General features: G+C 41.9%; 4 protein-coding genes across 11 annotated transcripts; 3 read left to right on the forward strand and 1 right to left on the reverse strand.

Moving 5' to 3' along the window:
- Positions 1 to 1,395: 1,395 nt before the first annotated feature.
- selenot1a (selenoprotein T, 1a) lies at positions 1,396 to 5,642 on the forward strand. Its single transcript, XM_047590333.1, has 6 exons — positions 1,396 to 1,588; positions 2,438 to 2,548; positions 3,360 to 3,486; positions 4,566 to 4,653; positions 4,836 to 5,002; positions 5,126 to 5,642. The coding sequence occupies exons 1-5, from the start codon at positions 1,449 to 1,451 to the stop codon at positions 4,958 to 4,960; spliced, it is 591 nt and encodes a 196-aa protein (XP_047446289.1). The 5' UTR covers positions 1,396 to 1,448; the 3' UTR covers positions 4,961 to 5,002; positions 5,126 to 5,642.
- LOC125011229 (glutamate-rich protein 6) lies at positions 5,498 to 11,039 on the reverse strand. Of its 6 annotated transcripts, none has more exons than XM_047590329.1 (12): positions 10,390 to 10,737; positions 10,089 to 10,138; positions 9,910 to 9,959; positions 9,677 to 9,805; positions 9,497 to 9,583; positions 9,189 to 9,391; positions 9,023 to 9,084; positions 8,673 to 8,836; positions 7,917 to 7,999; positions 7,543 to 7,701; positions 7,202 to 7,427; positions 5,498 to 6,988 (listed from the first exon to the last, which is right to left on the reverse strand). In XM_047590329.1, the coding sequence occupies exons 2-12, from the start codon at positions 10,114 to 10,116 to the stop codon at positions 6,725 to 6,727; spliced, it is 1,455 nt and encodes a 484-aa protein (XP_047446285.1). In that variant the 5' UTR covers positions 10,117 to 10,138; positions 10,390 to 10,737; the 3' UTR covers positions 5,498 to 6,724. The 6 variants fall into 6 exon arrangements, with proteins under 6 accessions (XP_047446285.1, XP_047446282.1, XP_047446287.1 ...); XM_047590326.1 differs by having other exon boundaries at positions 9,497 to 9,598; XM_047590331.1 differs by lacking the exons at positions 10,089 to 10,138; positions 10,390 to 10,737 and adding an exon at positions 10,788 to 11,039 and having other exon boundaries at positions 9,497 to 9,598.
- A 127-nt stretch (positions 11,040 to 11,166) lies between these two features.
- Positions 11,167 to 13,741, forward strand: wu:fi34b01 (adhesive plaque matrix protein). The gene is made up of 4 exons (XM_047590325.1): positions 11,167 to 11,476; positions 11,601 to 11,729; positions 11,807 to 11,925; positions 12,396 to 13,741. The coding sequence occupies exons 1-4, from the start codon at positions 11,179 to 11,181 to the stop codon at positions 13,701 to 13,703; spliced, it is 1,854 nt and encodes a 617-aa protein (XP_047446281.1). The 5' UTR covers positions 11,167 to 11,178; the 3' UTR covers positions 13,704 to 13,741.
- A 1,875-nt stretch (positions 13,742 to 15,616) lies between these two features.
- LOC125011120 lies at positions 15,617 to 17,256 on the forward strand. Of its 3 annotated transcripts, none has more exons than XR_007113126.1 (4): positions 15,617 to 15,735; positions 15,855 to 15,973; positions 16,268 to 17,125; positions 17,208 to 17,256. XR_007113126.1 is itself a non-coding variant. In XM_047590149.1 (4 exons), exons 1-3 carry the CDS (start codon positions 15,651 to 15,653, stop codon positions 17,085 to 17,087), a joined length of 1,143 nt encoding a protein of 380 aa, XP_047446105.1. In that variant the 5' UTR covers positions 15,623 to 15,650; the 3' UTR covers positions 17,088 to 17,125; positions 17,208 to 17,256. The 3 variants fall into 3 exon arrangements, 2 of the variants coding, with proteins under 2 accessions (XP_047446105.1, XP_047446106.1); XM_047590149.1 differs by having other exon boundaries at positions 15,623 to 15,735; positions 16,149 to 17,125; XM_047590150.1 differs by having other exon boundaries at positions 15,623 to 15,735; positions 16,941 to 17,125.
- Positions 17,257 to 17,659: the final 403 nt, after the last annotated feature.

Raw genomic sequence — 17,659 nt, forward strand, 5'->3', positions numbered from 1 at the left:
GAACAAATATTAAAATTGAGCACGCAGAACCTATGCCATGGGGGAGAAGTGCTCCAGTCCAGCCTCTACAGAAGGCTAAACCACTTACAACCATCTACACTGGGTTCTCTATTACTTGGGAAAATAGAAGATTATTTCGGAATTCTTTTTTGTTGATTTATATTAGTTAGCTGTATAGTTTCAGATCTCGGCAGGTTAGGAGTTTAAATGAATTCAAGTTGGTTAAAGCAGATGCTTCAGACAATAAGTTATACAAACTAGAGGTAAGCGAGGGCCTTAAATTGGGTGATTCTGTTTTTCAACACTTCCGAACTTTGAAAGTATTGCTTTGGTTGTGACAATTTTGAAAGGCGAATGCTGCTCTGGTCAGACTGTAAAGGTCTTTTTTTTTTTTTTTTTTCCCCGTTTTTACTGCTTGAAAAAATCAATATCAATTATTATAAATGTATATATTACATGTGTGTTGTGTCATGAACTCATGGTTTGTTTGAGAGGGAAAAAATCTATTGCTGCAATATGAAGCTCTGTTATTAATTAGGGGTTCAAGCACCAGTGGGTTGGAGCTCGGCAGTTGTGTAATGCAATTATCACAGCTGAATGTGTATAAATATATAAACTATAAATATATATATACACCTTTTTTTTTTTTTGCTTCATATTTAATGACTTTATCTAATTTAATGGGGACACAGACATTGGCTCGACACAATATATGGTATTGCTCTTGATAACAGTTTTTCATCCCAAATGTTATAGAGAAGAATATATACTTAGAAATTACATAAAGCTGTTTAAACATAACTCTTTCCAATATTAACCCTCCTATTATCCTTGGGGTCAATTTGACCCCAATCGACCATTCAAAAAATAACAGTAGAGGGAAGGTCATCTCACTGTTAGCAAGGGGTTATTTATGTAGTCAACAAATAAAGTGCCTGACACAAAAACTTGTTGAGCAAGTTTATGTAAATCTTTTTCTTGAGGGTAAAATGTGTTAGTAACATTTGAGGATAATAGGAGAGTTAATTTCTCTTCGGAGATGAATAAAGTTGTCTGACTGTCTGTCTGACTGACTGACTGACCGACTGAATGAAGGTCAATCAGTGACATTTTATGAAGGTCTGTAAATTTCTCCAGAGTCGTGTAACAGGTATTCTGGATGTACATATGAAGTGTACAAGCTCAAAAGGTCCCGACACGTAAGCTTCGGAATTTCTTTTAATTGTGATCATTCTGTGGAGGTTTAAATTGATCCGGTCAAATTGAGGCCAAGAATAAAAACGTGTTGAACAGCCAGGACGGTAGGTGGCGCTCAATGCGGCACTGGTTGTGTTTTGAATTCCTAGAGTGAGGCAGGAGGAAGAGGAGGGGCCAGCCACTAAGGAAGTGTACAGATTTACCTTCCTCCTCCTGCACCGAGCGAGTGGAGCAGACCAACCCCGGAACGGATGGCCATGAAGTGGTTGCGTTTTTCGCTCCTCGCCCTGGGGGTTTTCTCGCTATGCTGCGCCACGTCTGGCGACAGCAGTGGCGTGAAAAAGATGAAGATGCAGTTCGCAACGGGGCCTCTTCTCAAATTTCAAATTTGGTAAGCAGAAAAGCGAAAATCTGGCGAGTCATTGCATGTTAGCTATGAGCTAAACTCTCCGGCTAACGGCGTAGTAGGCCGAATCGATAATGCTAAATTTATGTTAGCATAGCTTGTTAACAAGCGCTCCGGTTAATTAACAGCTATTTGTGTGTGTGATTTTTTTTTCCTTTAATTATTTGACCACTCTCAGAACAGGCTTAAATCTTTTTTTAACATAAAATATATATATATGTATATATATGTGTTTGCCTGTTGTTAAACATGGCCCCACTTCCGCTGTCAAATGTGCAACTAACGTTAAACCCCAAGAGCCGCCCAGAGACTAGATTAGATTAACCCGTTCTTCACTTTGTACGGACTACAGGATTATTTCAAATCCGAGTTAAATGACCTGTCTGTCCGGAACTACGATTTTATGCTATCTAGTCATTGTAGCTTTCGTTTTTGTCCCCCATACCGGGCGCTTTAAACTGAATCCAGTCTACTGAAGTAGATTAGTCACTTGAGTCACATATTAACATATTAACACGAGCATGTGTTATCTTTTAACCACGAGGATTTCGATTATGTTAATCTATGCAAGGATATATGACTTGAATAAACATGAGCACGAAACAAATATTTGCATTTCATTAACACAGGCCACAAACGGGGGCATTGAAAGTGTTGAATTAAAGTAATAACTTGTTCGGACTTGGTCTCCAGATAGGTGTGAAATTAAGATTTGACTGGTAAATTGCCAGTCCAAGCCTTATAGAACTGGATTGTGACTTTCGTTAATATATGTGTGTTCTTTCTGGTCCACTCTGTGTAGGTCTTTCTAACAGTGTGTTTGTCTCCACACAGCATTTCCTGAGGGTACAAGCGGGTGTTTGAGGAGTACACGCAGGCCTTGTACCAGCGGTACCCAGACATCCGCATCGAAGGGGAGAACTATCTTCCTGTACCCCTCTATCGGTAAGAGAGCCAGGGATTGTCTGCCTTGTTACAAGTGGATTATGCGCGGCTTTATTAAAGCAGCCTCAAAGCCCCCCCGAGATTAGCTGTGATTCGACTGAGGAAGTGGAATTCTCATGCTCAGGCTTATCTGACCATGGATTTTACTTTTGATGTAGCCCAACGTTTGTGTAAAAGCTGTATCCATTTAAGCTACTATACAGGTGCGCGTGGCTCCAAACTTAACGCAAAAACTGCTCAAAACAGCATACCTCACATTAAGGTTCAGTTACAAACAAGGCAACTGTTTTTATATTTGATTCAAATGTTTTCAAATGAAGAATTGGGCTATGTTTCCGTAATAGGGCGAGTCTTGATGTGAGACTGGTTTGTGTGGTAATCCCAGGCGCTTCTGTGTTGTTATTGAGACCCTCGGGTCCTCATCTGGTAAACTCTTAATGAACCCACTAGAGAATATCCCTGTTAAAAGAACAGGAATAGCATTGCACGCCGGGAAACACTTCAGCCAGTGTTTTGAGCCAATCTTATGTTTGTCTCAATCGCTAAAAGAATATGTCCACTAACTGGTTGTAGTTTAACCAGTTCTGCATGTCACTGTTTAAAGTAGTAACACTACATCAAAACAGCCTGCACACAGTCACGTTTTTCAAATTCAGATTGAATGGTAAGATTTTTATCACATATGCTTCAGATTCCAGATTTGGATTTGAATTTTATTTATTTTTTGATACGTTTGATAAGCTAATATTTTAAGCATTGTTGGACATTCTAGGACCTCTGTCTAATCCACTTTTTTCTTTTCTTTCCTCAGACACATTGCTTCCTTCCTGTCTGTGTTCAAACTGCTGGTGATTGGGCTCATTATTATTGGCAAGGACCCTTTTGCCCTGCTTGGTATGCAAGCCCCAGGCATCTGGGAGTGGGGTCAGGGAAATAAGGTAAGGGTTCCTGGCATTAATGGATTTATCAAAGCTTGGATCCTATGAGAATTTTTTTTTTGTAGATTTCACATGTAGTGACTAGAGTCAGGAACGTGAGTCTAATATAGAGATGAAGGAAGGGGGGCTCTAGTTGGTTTTGTTTCTGACACAACTGTATACAAAGACAATGCCAAATGCAACCTTCACCCATAGGGTTTCATTAGCCGCTCATTCAGGGGCTTCAGGAGGTTATGTTGAGCATTGTTTGGATCTCATGTCACCAGGGTTTAAAACCTGCTCAGAGGGAGATGGCCAACTGAATACAAATAAACAAATGCAAACAAAAGCTTTGTAAATAAGACTGCAGTAACTGCTATTTGTACATTTTAACTGAAAGCTCAATGTATCATGTCTTTGAAAGTCAAACAAATAACTTTTTAAAGAAAACCTTGCAGTTGCATGCAAAGTAAATATTTAGTCAGTGTTTGGCTTCACCTTGTTTTTAGCTACACCTGACTTATAACATGGAGCTCTAGAGCCTCGAGCTGTTTGCATGCATATTTAAAGCCTCTAAAGATGTTTATACTGAATCCTTTTGGATACAACGTCTTCTATGCTGTGCATGTGTTCAGTGTCATGAGCTAAAAAGGCTTGAGGCATCTGACTGTGCGAAGCCCTGTTATTTGCCACTGCGTAATCTTACTACGGCCTAATCTCGTCAGTCAATAAGCAGAGCTTCTAGAGAGAGGATATGCCTATGTCACAAATCAGTCTGGTCTAATTGAAAAGTGCATAAAAGAAGTGCGTTGACAGAGAAGCCCACTTACAGTGTTAGTAACAAAGTAATGTTTATACATTCATCATAATTAAAATTCAGGTTAGTAAGTCTTCCACTGTGCGTCCACAGAGGTCGTGTTCGTGTACACACTAATTACACCTGTTAAACTGAGTAAAGAAGATTTGAATGGAGATCTTAAGCCACGTCTCTGCAGAGCCGTCACTCCAAACTTTCCTAAAGCATCTCTGACAGTAAACAATGCAAGGAAGTAATTTTTGCACAGATGTCTTATCTCAGATTTCCTTCCCGCTTCTTTCAGATATATGCCTGCATGATGGTGTTCTTCTTCAGCAATATGATTGAAAACCAGTTAATGTCAACAGGAGCTTTTGAAATCACATTAAATGGTGAGTCTTTGGTTCAAACCATGAGCTTAGTGACTGAACCCAATGGTTTTGTATTAAGGTAAATTTCATTTGGCTACAGCCGTACTAACATACTACTCTTATTTTATTACTGTGATTTTAATAGTTATTTTTTTATGGAATAGCATCCAGTGGATTACAGTGAGCTTATTGTCTTTTCATAGATGTGCCAGTGTGGTCTAAGCTGGAGTCAGGACACCTTCCCTCCATGCAGCAACTTGTACAAATCCTGGACAACGAGATGAAGATGAACGTTCACATGAACACAAGACCGCACCACCACTCCTAACCCTGCTGTTTAATTCCTGGCTGGAGCTAAACGCCCCTCCATGTAAGTACATTAGTGTTCATAGCCCTTACGAGGGTGTTGATGGAATTATTTTCCTTCTTTCTGAGACATCTGTGGAAATGTTCCTCGTTTAACTTGGTCTGCCCTCATTCTTGTCTTGTGCAGGTTTGAGGTGGGTTTCTCACAGGGCTGTGAGGTGATGTTTATGAACGTCTGCGCTGAAGGCAGGAAGACTGCTAGCACAGACTGGATGCCCCCATCACTCTTCACTATGCCCTTAAGAGATATCCTGCCCCTGACGCCAGAGTGGGAACCATGGCAACAGTGCTAGCCATTCTCTCATTTCCTTGTTACATTCATACTACTGCAGATTCATCCAGGTGACATTAGTGTTCCCACGAGGAGAGATTTAACATTGATTCTTGTAGTTTTTAACTTGTTGCATATAATTGATTTATGTAATAAAATGGTGTAATTTGTTACCACTGAGCCATATGTAAAATTTCATTTTCTGTTTTGTCCTAAAAGTAGTTGACCATGTAGAAAATGCAACACTTAAAATCTGTAATCACTGTTGTGACATTGGGAAAATGTGTCTTGGTATGATTTCTGAATAATTTTTATATTTACATACCTTGGAGGAAGCTAAGAAGATTAATAAAACATATTGTAACTATTTAAATATGAAGCTGTGTTGATTTACTGATTATCTTGGTTACCTGAGTGAGAGGAAATCAATTCTTTCAGATGAGACAGTGGTTTGAAGTGGATAATAGGCCAGTTCTTATTAGATGTTTTATTAAGCTTATGCAGCAAGAAAAACTGGAGCAGAATCTTAGAAAGGGATGTGAATGCGTTGGCTATAAAAGCTGCCAGGTTGTGATCATTTGGCCCCAGGCTCAACCTAATGTTATCACAAAATCTTCAGGCTCCACAGTGATTTGATTACATGAGCAAAAAGGATGAGACACAAGTATAGTGGAAGACAGTGCAGCAGTATAACAACACAATTGAGATACGTCATTGTGAGTTCCTGTAACACCTAAGCATTTTTATTTGTAAAATCAGACATGGCAGATAAACCAAAACATGCAAAACATTACGATCAGCTTCTTTATATTGTGTAGGTCTCCCTTGTGTCTCCGAAATAGTTGTGACTCATCAGAAAATGGACATGGGTCTTCTGAGGGTGTCCTGTGGTGTCGGGGAAACGGGACGTCAGTGGGGGCCTGTGGGTTCAGGGGAGGGGTCTCTGTGGTCAACACCTTGTGCTGTTTTTCATGTTTTTTGAGTTCTTAAATTGTGTGCGTCTGTGTCAGGCTGCATCCTGCTGGGGATGACTGGGGCCATCAGGGAGTGTCATTGCTGTGGGGTGGGGGTCCCTGGTCCTCTGCTCTAGATGGGTGGTTCATGCCTAAGTAACATCCACATGAATGCCAGGTCCAAAAGATTCCCTGTAGAACGTCGTACTGTGACAAGATGGTCAATGTTACTTCTTCCTTATTTCCTTTGAAATATACACGATCAGTGGTAATATTGACACCACTGACAGGAGATGTACTTTGAAGTGCAGTTCTAAGATGGAATGAATCAAGTCTTTGCTTTAGTGTTTAAAGATGATGTGTTGGCACTCGTCTCTCAGATTCCATGAGGGGAAAAATCTGTCAAACCTAATACAAAAACCAAAAAGTCAAGTTTGACTTGATCTCATATCTCTGAGTGAGCCGCTGTCATTGTGCTGCAGTGTTCTTTATTACAGATACATCAACAATCCTGAAGGCACCTGTGGATGAAGGCTCGGTCGCTGTCACTCATTTCCACATCAGTGCTGGCTTCCAAAATCTTTCTGGCAGCAACTTGGAGATGAGGCGTAAGTGCGGCCTTTGGGGGTTGGGGGTGGGACTGGGTCAACAGGTGTAGGTGAAGATGCTGAAAGGCCATGTGGATTCTTATCTTTGCTGCCAACACAAACAGCTCCTCCTTCTGTAATGATGCTCCAGAGACATGTTCATGCCCTTTACATTCACCCTAAAGAAGATTATTGCTCACATTAATGAAACACTTCACAACACTTAATTGTCAAACCTGAAAAGCAAATCTCATGTTTTGATAAGACATGCAGTGTGCTGTCAATTTATTCAAATTAGACCAGTTTTTGGATGTGCACAAACACTTGGTGGTTACTGTTTGAAGGAAAAAAAAAAAAAATGTTCAAAAGTAGAAAGTAATGCTTCAGTTTACCTGAGTACAGCAGGTACCCACACTGAACTTTGCCTGTTGTCCTTTTGCCAAGAAGGACACAAACACTTGTGTGATCCCCAGGACTCGCACTCCGACAGATTTGTTGAGGGACAGGAAGACGGGCTGCAGGGGGGTGGGAGTGAGGGTCACGCTGCCCCAGCTCCATCGGCAAATTCTGGCTCCTGATTCATTCAGACACTGACCACCAGATCTGTTTAAAGCCAGCCTGCAACATGCACACACACATATAGCTGTGGATATAATAAACACTCAACATACACAAATATATGTACATTTCAGTTAGTTGGTGTGTTTATCATTATAAAACCCATTCCTCGTACCATATGAATCCATTACTATGGTAACACGTGGCAGCGCCATCAGACTGGAACACGGCTCTAATCTGCTGGCTGGGGTCACTGCTGTCGTCATACACAATGCAGACTCTCCCTTTTTGCTCAGTGACCACGACAATGAGAGCCAGGAGGCCTGAGGGGTAACTGTAACCATGGCGATAAGGACGGGAACACCCACTGTGGAGCACATATTGATTTTCACATGCGGTTTAAATCAACCAGCCATTTGTCTGATTGGAATCACCGAAAGCTAAAATGTGACTACTTTTGTGAACTTATCCAGGTCAAAAAGTCACCGAAAGCCTCAGAGGCTTGTAGAAGTATGTTCACAATATACAGCATTTCATCCGAGTGGATACAAGACCTGAGCAGAGCCATCAGGGAACACAGTAAGAAATTTCATGCCATTGGAATAATACTTCTCCAGAAATCCAGTGCCCTCCTGTGAATAGATTGGATAAATAAAATGAAAACCATTTCTGTTATTAAAGAACGCTGAACTAAGTGCACAAATCCAGACTGATGACTGGCTCCATTATAAAAGGTACAGAAGTCTGGTGAAAGATTATTTTTAGAGTTGCATTACAGGACTTGTAGGCTTTTATATTCAAGTATTTTTAGACTAGTATTCTTTAAGTCTGGCCCTTGCCTCCTAATCTGAATTCAGGTGAAATAAAATACCCCGCTGTGGGGTTTATGTTTTGACATGTCAACTCTGATCTGAAATGATGTGTTATCACTCTGAAATCACTCAACAGCGTAAGGAGCAAATAAATTCAGGCAGCAGTAGTCAAGCTACATCAACATCTCTGACATAAGATATTTGGTACAGATTCTTAGAATATTTGCCGTTTAAATATCACCGATATAGATTCACTCCTAAGCTGTACTCCTACGTGGTGTGCTGACCAACATCTACTGTAGGTGAGGACAAGCCCCTCATACAACTCCATTTGAGGAGTGGCTACATTACTGCATGTATTAATTAAACAAATTGTGACCACACGGGGGCAGTATAGCATCTGCAGAGGTCAAGATTTCTGGTATTTGTAGCATACCTCAAACAAATGTCTCTGTGCATTTATTTATGGGTCATGAAGTGAATTTGTGGGTACCTGATGATGACACATGCCAAACCGAGTTGGCCTGTGATCACAGACGGAGGCCAACACTTGCTCCTCTTCCAGCGCAAATCTCTTTTCAGTCGGATCCACGGTGCAGTATCCTTTTTCTGGAGCACAGGAGAGTCTGAAGCTGAGGATGTTCGGTTTTGAGGCAGCTAAACAACAGCACAGAATGCACGGTCGTTAGTTTCAATTCATGTCAGAGTCAAAATACACTTAATTTTCAAACGGAAAAATGAGAAGACCATAAATGTCACAGATGTCTCATCATATGCTGGCTCATGTTCGATTATCATGACAGATTTAAGGCTGCGCGTGTGTGTTTCTCAGTCAGCACTCACAGGTCTCTGCTACAGGTAGAATAACAGAGTAATCCTCAGCGACTTTTGGTTCAGATTCTATTCTGTGAAAAAAAAGGGGGGGTTATGACGTTAATCGTGCATTAAGAGTAACTATAATCATTTTTGTTTGTGTGCATTTCTAGATTTTAAAAAGGGAAATGTGTACCCAAGTCCAGTTACTAAGTCCATGATAAACTTGTTGTGATCCTCCATCTCCCTGCCTTGGGGAGCCGGGTCCTCTGTCTCTTGTGTGGATTTTTCCTCATTTGAAGTCAGATTAGAAAAGTCATTTCTCCCCTCAAACAAAAGTCTCATTATCACCAGCATCTGATACAGCTGCTGCCGCTGAACACAACAGAAGTGAGTTTTCTAAAAAAAAAAAAAAAAAAAAAAACACACACAAAAGATGACTGGAAGAGGTTAATGTAGCAAAGGGGTAAATTTGTTTTTTTAACATGTAGGTATCAGTCTCACCTCAGGCTCCTGTACGCATGTTGGATTAAGTGGGGGTCTGGCCTTTCCCCCACAGTACTCACACTGTACTGGGTATTCAGTTGAAGGCTGGACAACAGAATGCTAAATTGGACCGATCAGTAACATCACGCTGCTATAGATGGAAAATTACAACGTTGCGTAGACATTTGATCTTAGTACCGCTGGGAGAAGGGTTGGCAAGTTTATCCTGTCGTTGTCAGACTCCCGTTTGTACCTCAGAATTCCTGCAGCTCTCATACAAGAGGTGCGTGGGTTACTGACAGTCTGCGGCTGTCCTTCTTGTATCCTCTTATCAACCACAGACACAAATACAAATCAAAAGGCAGTAAACAAGACTTTAGTCAAAGACATAAGCTCGACAAGCCATTAATTGACTACTTTATCTGCCTTACGTGGTCGTGTGGGACAGACAGCGGATCATTTTCCAATGTAGTGGCAACATCTAACAAAAACAACAGTCAAGTTTGGATGGTTAAATTGTGGCTAGTCTACATAAGAGAGCTGCTTAATCGGCCAATTTGCAGCTTAATATAATTTTGCATTGTTTTGGTAATTATTGGAGCAAACTTACAGGAGGAACTGGACTTTTGTTGTGACATTATTTTTTTTTTGTGTGTCCCTCTGAATGTGTTCAGCAAATTTGTCCCAGCATGAAATAATATGATAGGAAGAAAAACATACAATAAATGGAACAGAAAGGCACATTCTAACGTTATCTCCTACCACTCCCACTTGTGTTGCTGTATCAGCATCACATTGTTAAATGTATAAAATCATATAGAAGAGCAGAAACACAAAGGTCACAATGGCTTTAAGGCTAATAGACGTAGTTATAATTTTAGTTAGATATAATGACAAGGAAATCCACTCACCACAACCGCAGTCAAATAATTTGCAATGCTTCACACTTGGTGTTGTCAGTAACCTTGGAGATGAAGTAGCTGCATGTGTAGCCTACCTAATTTTGACTCCTGCCTGACTGGTCACAATACACACAAATACAATGACACACATTTCCAACACACGAGTGTTGAGTGCTTGAGGAATTGAAGAACAGGGGATCCTTCTGCACATTTTATGTCAAGGCTCAAGTTGAAACTTAACACAAAGTCTCACAGCCTGAATTTCGATTTCTTTCTGAACTTTCCTCCTCATGAACGATCTGACGGACATAATGCCAACATTTACAGATGTCTAATGTAGATTTTGAAACGTGAAGATTTCAGCAACACAAAAAAAAAAAAAAAAAAAATTGTCAAAACAGTCTCACCTCGGGGATCATTTAGTAGCTGTTGTGGATCCGCAGGTGGGGTGCGCCCATGCAGTTGCCATGGAGCTGTAGATGTTCAAATTCTCCTCTGAGCGCACCGTGGCTTTCTAATGTCAAAAGCAGCTGACAAAACATCTGTAGCCTACCGATTGGAAAAAGGTTTTATAAGTGAGGTGAACAGTTGTGGACTAAAAAAAAAACACACAGACAATCAAACCTTAAATCTCTGCTTCGTTTCCTTAACGGGGGGCAGTTGTTACTAATTGCAGATGATTAGAGAGCTCAATTAGCTAATCTTCGTGTGCAGCTTTTGATTGGCTGTCACTTCACCTGATTTTCTGGCGGTCGGGAAACGTCTCCATATAAATAGCAGCGAGAAGGAAGAACCCTCATGACATTGTTGTCACGTAGCATGATGCGTAAAACAGAAAGGAGACGCGGGACTGTTTGTTTAGCTGCAGCTATTTTTCTGACATGTTTCTTGGCGCAAACTGTAGACTGCTACCGACTGAGAAAAACCCAAAGACGAGAAGAGCGGAAAGACGTTGATCCTCCAACCATAGGCGTTCGTGAGGGTGATATCGTGTTCGGGAAAGTTTCGGATGAAGAATCAGCGCTCAAAGACGAGATCAAGAAGCCCTCAAATTCTTCCGTGGAGGATGACACGGCTTATCAAGCTGACTGGACAGGTGGAGTAGCAGGAGCGCAATTTATCAAATGTCTTCAAATAACACCGACTCACATGTGTGCTTCAACTAGCTTGTCTCTAACTAAAACATGTTCATTACGGTTTGATTTATGGTTGGTCAAAAGGACAAGTGCAAGATACCATTGTCAAAGAAGCGGCATGGGCGCGGATGTCCCCTTCACTGCTGTGTGGTGTGGATCAGATGAGGTTCAGAGCAGTTGGGCCAGGAGCTTCGCAGCTTGCTCTGTTGCAAGGTAACCTAACACTTGGTTCATTTGACGTAATTTCCACATTTTAAGGCTTGACTGCATAATGGTAACTGTTTCCACAGGAAGTGCCCCTCCAGTACTTGTGTCCCAGGTCCCTCCTTCCTGTGGCTACACCTTGAACTCAAACTCCATGCAACTACTTATGCTGGTTCCCTATGATGGCTGTAACGTGGTTCACCAGGTAACCATATTTACTATAATGGAAAGGATAGTTGTGTGCTGATGGTGGCAAGGCTTGTTGGTTAATGGGTAACCAGGTGCTAAAAAGTTAATCATGGGCTTAATTTGAGAATTGGCTTATCCCCCCACATTAAGCAAAAGCTATGCTGATGCTGTGTAGGGTTCAGAGTTCACATATTGTAATTTAATGTCTAGTTTCTAGACTAAATATTTATCATAAATGGTCCTTGTGTACCTCTGATTCCCTCACACTTGCCTCAAAGTCCTTCTAGCTTAATGATCCACTTGGTCACATGGTTAAAACGGTAAAAAGTGTGGCAATCTATAAATTACTACATTAAAGGGTATACATCTTCACCAGACTATTATGAATGGCTACTTTGATAAAGGAACCCTGATGTTACTGGAGTATTTGACTAAATGAAACTGTTTAGCTTTTGGCCTCTGACTCTTGTTTTCCTTATCCCCAAGGGTGGAGGTTTTACACTATCAATGCTGTGGCAGGGAGTTCCAGTCTCGCTCAGATGCACCAAACCTGCTGATCCAGGTCAAATTGTGCCCCAAAAAGTAGTGGGCCCTCCAGTATACCCAGATACATCAAATCCCCAATTTCTACCACCCTATACAATGTATCCTCATGAGCAGTATCCCCATTACCCTTCAGTAGTTCCACCAAAGCCTGGAACACCTGGTCCTGCTGATCCAGGTCAAATTGTGCCTCAGAAAGCAGTGGACCCTCCAACATACCCAATGGTGCCCAGCATGGACCCAGATCAATCAAAGCCCCAATTTCTGCCACCTTATATGATGTATCCTCGTTATGAGCCGTATCCCCAGTACCCTTCAGTAGTTCCAGCAAAGCCTGGGACACCTGGCCCTGCTGATCCAGGTCAAATTGTGCCTCAGAAAGCAGTGGACCCTCCAACATACCCAATGGTGCCCAGCAAGGACCCAGATGCATCAAAGCCCCAATTTCTACCACCCTATATGATGTATCCTCATTATGATCCGTATCCCCAGTACCCTTCAGTAGTTCCAGCAAAGCCTGGGACACCTGGCCCTGCTGATCCAGGTCAAATTGTGCCTCAAAAAGCAGTGGACCCTCCAACATACCCAATGGTGCCCAGCAAGGACCCAGATGCATCAAAGCCCCAATTTCTACCACCCTATATGATGTATCCTCATTATGAGCCGTATCCCCAGTACCCTTCAGTAGTTCCAGCAAAGCCTGGGACACCTGGCCCTGCTGATCCAGGTCAAATTGTGCCTCAAAAAGCAGTGGACCCTCCAACATACCCAATGGTGCCCAGCAAGGACCCAGATGCATCAAAGCCCCAATTTCTACCACCCTATATGATGTATCCTCATGAGCCGTATCCCCTGTACCCTTCAGCAGTTTCACCAAAGATTCCAGATGGGTCCCAAGTTCAACAATACCCTTTTTACGTCCCTACTGCTGACGAGCAAGTGGCTGTCACTCCTCCCCTGTTCCCACCTCAAATTCCTATGTTGCCATCATTACCTTGGTCCCCGGCCCAGTTTCCACCCTATCTACAAGTCCCTGGCAAACCCACAACTACTCAAACCGTGACTAAACCAAAGTTGCCGCAGAATCCAAACTTTGTGCCTCCGCATCTTGTACCAGCCTATCCACCATATCCAAGCGATCCTACGTCGCAGACTATTCAGTCTCCAGCAGAACCAGTGCCCGCACCGTCCCATCACCACCACTTTAATGGTGGTCCCTTTCAGTATCCTTCTCTTCCCTTTTCAAGCTGATTTGCTGAAACTGATAATAAATGGTTTGACTAACTTGAGTGACATTGTTGGCTGCTTTTTTGAGTTCTGAGTGTTTTCATGGATGGTGTATGATAAACATGGTTTTCAAAGTGGTAAGTGTATATCAACATTTAACGGAAGCAAAGTGGCATCACAGCAATGTGGTTCTACATTTATAGACAAAGAACTGAATTAAATGTAACTCATTATGAAATTGAACTAAAACACCATCTAAGGTGCAAAGGTATCTAAAAATGGATCATAAAGAATTTTCTGTATCAATTGGAGTGGGTCAACATTCCTTCAGCAGCCTCACAGCCATGAGGGGCTCTGAGTCTACCAGCGAGGAGACTGAGTGGGTTTCCTATGGATCTTTATGGCAAGTTGGCAGAGAGGGCTTGAGTAGATCTTATTCAGCTCTGGAAGTGGGGAGCTTCCAATCCACTGCAGTGGGATAACATCCAAGCAATGAAAATACTCAAACATTGGCTAATGTTCATGAATCCACCATCAGAACACTGAACTACCATGGCAAGTTGTCTAGGACAAGGCCATTGCTGTTCAAAATAACATTTCTGCCATCTGTCTTGGATCAACATGTGGACAAGCCAGAACACTGTAGGGAGAATGTTCTGTGGACCGATGAGACCAAAGTTGAATTACTTGGCATGTGATTTGCCATCATTCATGGACCAATAAATTCTGAAGATGTCAGGACATCTCTTCTTGAGCTGAATCGTAAGAGAAACTGGGTCACTAATCCAATCCAATAGAAATGTGGAAAGACCTAAAGCATGCAGTTCACATGAGGAAACCGATCATTTCTTTGTCTACTCTCAGGACTTGCATAAAATCTGCAGGATGTGAATCCTTTTTATGTAGAAAATTCAGAAAGAGGGGTACAGACTTCCAGCAGCATTGTACACCGATCAGGCAAAACATGACCTAATGTCCTAATATTGTGTAGGTCTCCCTTGTGCCTCCAAAACAGTTCTGACTCATCTGAGAATGGACTTCTGAGGGTGTCCTGTGGTGTCTGGAAACAGGATGTTGTTAGTTGGGGTGCTTTGGTTCCTTTGGGTTGAGGGGAGGGGCCTCTGTAGATCAGGCTTGTTCCAGTGCATCCTACAGATACTTGATCAGTTTGGGATCTAGGGAACATTGCTTTTCGCAGGATGGTCACTGTTATTTACTTCACTAATCAGTGGCCATAATATCAACATTGAGATGAGTTTTACTCCTAATAAATAATATCTAACTTAACAGCAAAAATAACCTATAAAAACAGATCATGTAGGTATTGTTGTATGCTGCATAGAAAATGTCCGAGAGCGACAAGATTTGCCTGAGAACAACTCTGGAATCATAGAGCAATGGCTCCTAATGAACCCACCTGTTGTGATCTGAATTAACGCAGGTGGGAGCTACAGCCGGAGTTCCATGTACCTGGTATTGATTACCTGGTGGCAGAACGTGCACAGCAGTGAAAGCTGTGATTTAGTTGTTCTGCTTCATAGCGAGGAGCTTTCCAGCCACAGCTTGGCATGCCCATTATGGACGTTGACTATGGAGGGAGATGTAGGACATGTCAAACGGTAGCAGTTCTGTTGCTTGTGTGCTCTTTAGCACAGAGTTTAACTGGTTTTAACTTGAAAGGGTTACACAGAAAAAATGCACAAGACAAACAAGCTAGTGAGGCTGCGGAAATGCAAGTATGGTGTGGAAGTATTTTCTTTAATGGAAAAGAACCCAAACTCCAGTCAGTATATGAAATACTGCACGCTGACTTGTATCAATCGGATAGCACAGGTAATACTTGACTGTTTATCTGCCAGTTTAATATACTGTGTTGATATACCTATATTAACAAACCAAATAATGCTGCAATCATTTTGGAACATGTTTATTTCTATAGACTGGTTAGAGCATGCATTGCAGCAGAATGACATGACTAATGAAGAAACATGGAGGGGCTGGAACCTTTCTCTGCAGTGTGCTCATAACAAGATGGCATTGAAGGCTATGGAACCTGGTACTGTCGATTTACAACTGGTCGTGCTTAGAAATATTTCTGTTACCTATCTTAATTTAAATTATTTGATTCATGTCAATATTTGTCATTTGAATATGTCTTATTCTCCCTCCTCTCAGGCAGTGCTCTTTCCTTCCCTCTAATCCAGGTGCCTGAAACTTGTGACTACTCAACGCATCACAACGAGCTGGGGCTTGTTTTAGTCGTTCCTTATGATGGCTGCAATGTGATGCTAGAGGTAAGTCTTTGCTCCTAGTAAATTAAATGGCAGAATAACTCTGAATGTGTCAACCCCTACAATGCTGAAGGCCAAAAGTTAGCTATCATTTTAGCATTTGCTTTGAGCAAATGCTTAAACCAAGATCAAAAGCATAAACTTTAACAGCACGATTGCTTGTATAATCATGTTTCAGAATGGGAGATATGTGTTGTCAATGAGATGGTTGGAGAGTCCAGTTAAACTTGTCTGCCCCATGTCGCCAACTACCCCTGAGTCCACTGAACAGTCCCGGAAATTTCTTTTCCATCGCAGGCCCTGGAAACATCTTCGGAGTAAACGAGATACAAATCACTATGATTCTGTCTTTGATCCCAGTAATCTATATTATCACTATTGGTACGAGTATTACATGTATGTGTTGAATACTCTATTAACTGCAAACACTGCAACAACTAGTGAGCCAGATTCTGAGAAGGTCCCCTTTTACCCAAATTACATTTATTATCCTTACTACTCCTACTTCCCTCCTCATATCCCACCGGAGATGACCACAGAGTCACAAGCCACTCCCACTGTTGGACATGGGACAACCATAAACACTCCCCATTATTTTATGTATTATCCTTATCCCCATTACCAACCCGATGGGCAACCGCTATTTCAAGAAATCCCAGATTATTTTCAATTCCACTACTTCCCAATCAACCAGAATTTTCATGGTAAACCTCCATACCCACAAACTCCGGATCTGCACACACAAACTGCTGAGCTTCTGCCTCCCACAGCCAGTAAACCACTTGACGCCACTCCCACCACCAGCCCGATGACCAAACCTGCCACCAAGCCGACAACCGAACCCACCACAATTTGTCCGAAAAGAAAATATAAACTATGTGCCCGTAAGACGACGTCAACCAGCAGTGGTCAACATAAACCTTATGTCCCTTTGAACCAGCTCCCCTTCACTCCATATGTTTCATACAAGGCAGCTGACATAGTCCGAGATGACCAGATAGATTTGCCTAAAGAAGATGGCAAGTACGGGATCCGGTCTCTGGAAAACTCGGATGCAGATGCAGATATTCCCTTGCTTTCTAACTCGACAGATAAAGACAATGACCAGTATGACTAGAGATATTCCTACCTCCACAACCTACACAAGAGAAAGTGGTAAGGTTTACTTAGAAATTTCTTAACTGCTATGAAGTAGCAAGCGGTCATCAAACTAAACTGTTTTGCTCTTTTTTTGTAGGTGCTGGTGCCTTGTGTGACTGAACAGTCAATAAACATTCAATTTAGAACTTGGTGTCAGTGCTTCATCTGTAAATGCACATGCAGAAGGGCTATGTGGTGAGTCCTGTGTGAGCAAGCCTTATGTCTCTTGTATATTAATTTCATAGACTAGGTTTGATCCTTACAGGACAATTGGTTGGACTTGCCATCTTAGTTGTCGAAGTAAATAAGTGTGAGGCGATATGAAATCACTATTTGATGAAAAATTATTCATAAAGTTGTCTCTCAACTCTATATTGCCTCTATATACGGCCATTTTTCTAGGTTAGCTTCTAAGAAACACGCCTACAACGCCTGAACACACATACACCCCATTCTGTCTGTTCCTATATATCGTGCTCTCTCTATCCCTTGGGCGCCCTGTGTGACGCTGCATGCGAACAGATCCGCACACATCACTGAAACTCAGCC

Source organism: Mugil cephalus, chromosome 7 (assembly GCF_022458985.1).
Source record: "Mugil cephalus isolate CIBA_MC_2020 chromosome 7, CIBA_Mcephalus_1.1, whole genome shotgun sequence".
NCBI classification, from domain to species: Eukaryota; Metazoa; Chordata; class Actinopteri; order Mugiliformes; family Mugilidae; genus Mugil; species Mugil cephalus.

Bases quoted from the DNA above. Each gene is read 5' to 3' on its own strand.
- LOC125011120 (XM_047590149.1), top strand. From the start codon at position 15,651: ATGACTAATGAAGAAACATGGAGGGGCTGGAACCTTTCTCTGCAGTGT. The intron at 15,736-15,854 runs GTACTGTCGATT...CCCTCCTCTCAG, and splicing joins ATTGAAGGCTATGGAACCTG to GCAGTGCTCTTTCCTTCCCT. The intron at 15,974-16,148 runs GTAAGTCTTTGC...ATCATGTTTCAG, and splicing joins GCTGCAATGTGATGCTAGAG to AATGGGAGATATGTGTTGTC.
- wu:fi34b01 (XM_047590325.1), top strand. From the start codon at position 11,179: ATGACATTGTTGTCACGTAGCATGATGCGTAAAACAGAAAGGAGACGC. The intron at 11,730-11,806 runs GTAACCTAACAC...CTGTTTCCACAG, and splicing joins GCAGCTTGCTCTGTTGCAAG to GAAGTGCCCCTCCAGTACTT. The intron at 11,926-12,395 runs GTAACCATATTT...CTTATCCCCAAG, and splicing joins GCTGTAACGTGGTTCACCAG to GGTGGAGGTTTTACACTATC.
- LOC125011229 (XM_047590326.1), bottom strand. From the start codon at position 10,116: ATGTCACAACAAAAGTCCAGTTCCTCCT. The intron at 9,960-10,088 runs GTAAGTTTGCTC...TGTTTTTGTTAG, and splicing joins ACAAAAGTCCAGTTCCTCCT to ATGTTGCCACTACATTGGAA. The intron at 7,428-7,542 runs GTACGAGGAATG...TGCATGTTGCAG, and splicing joins CATAGTAATGGATTCATATG to GCTGGCTTTAAACAGATCTG.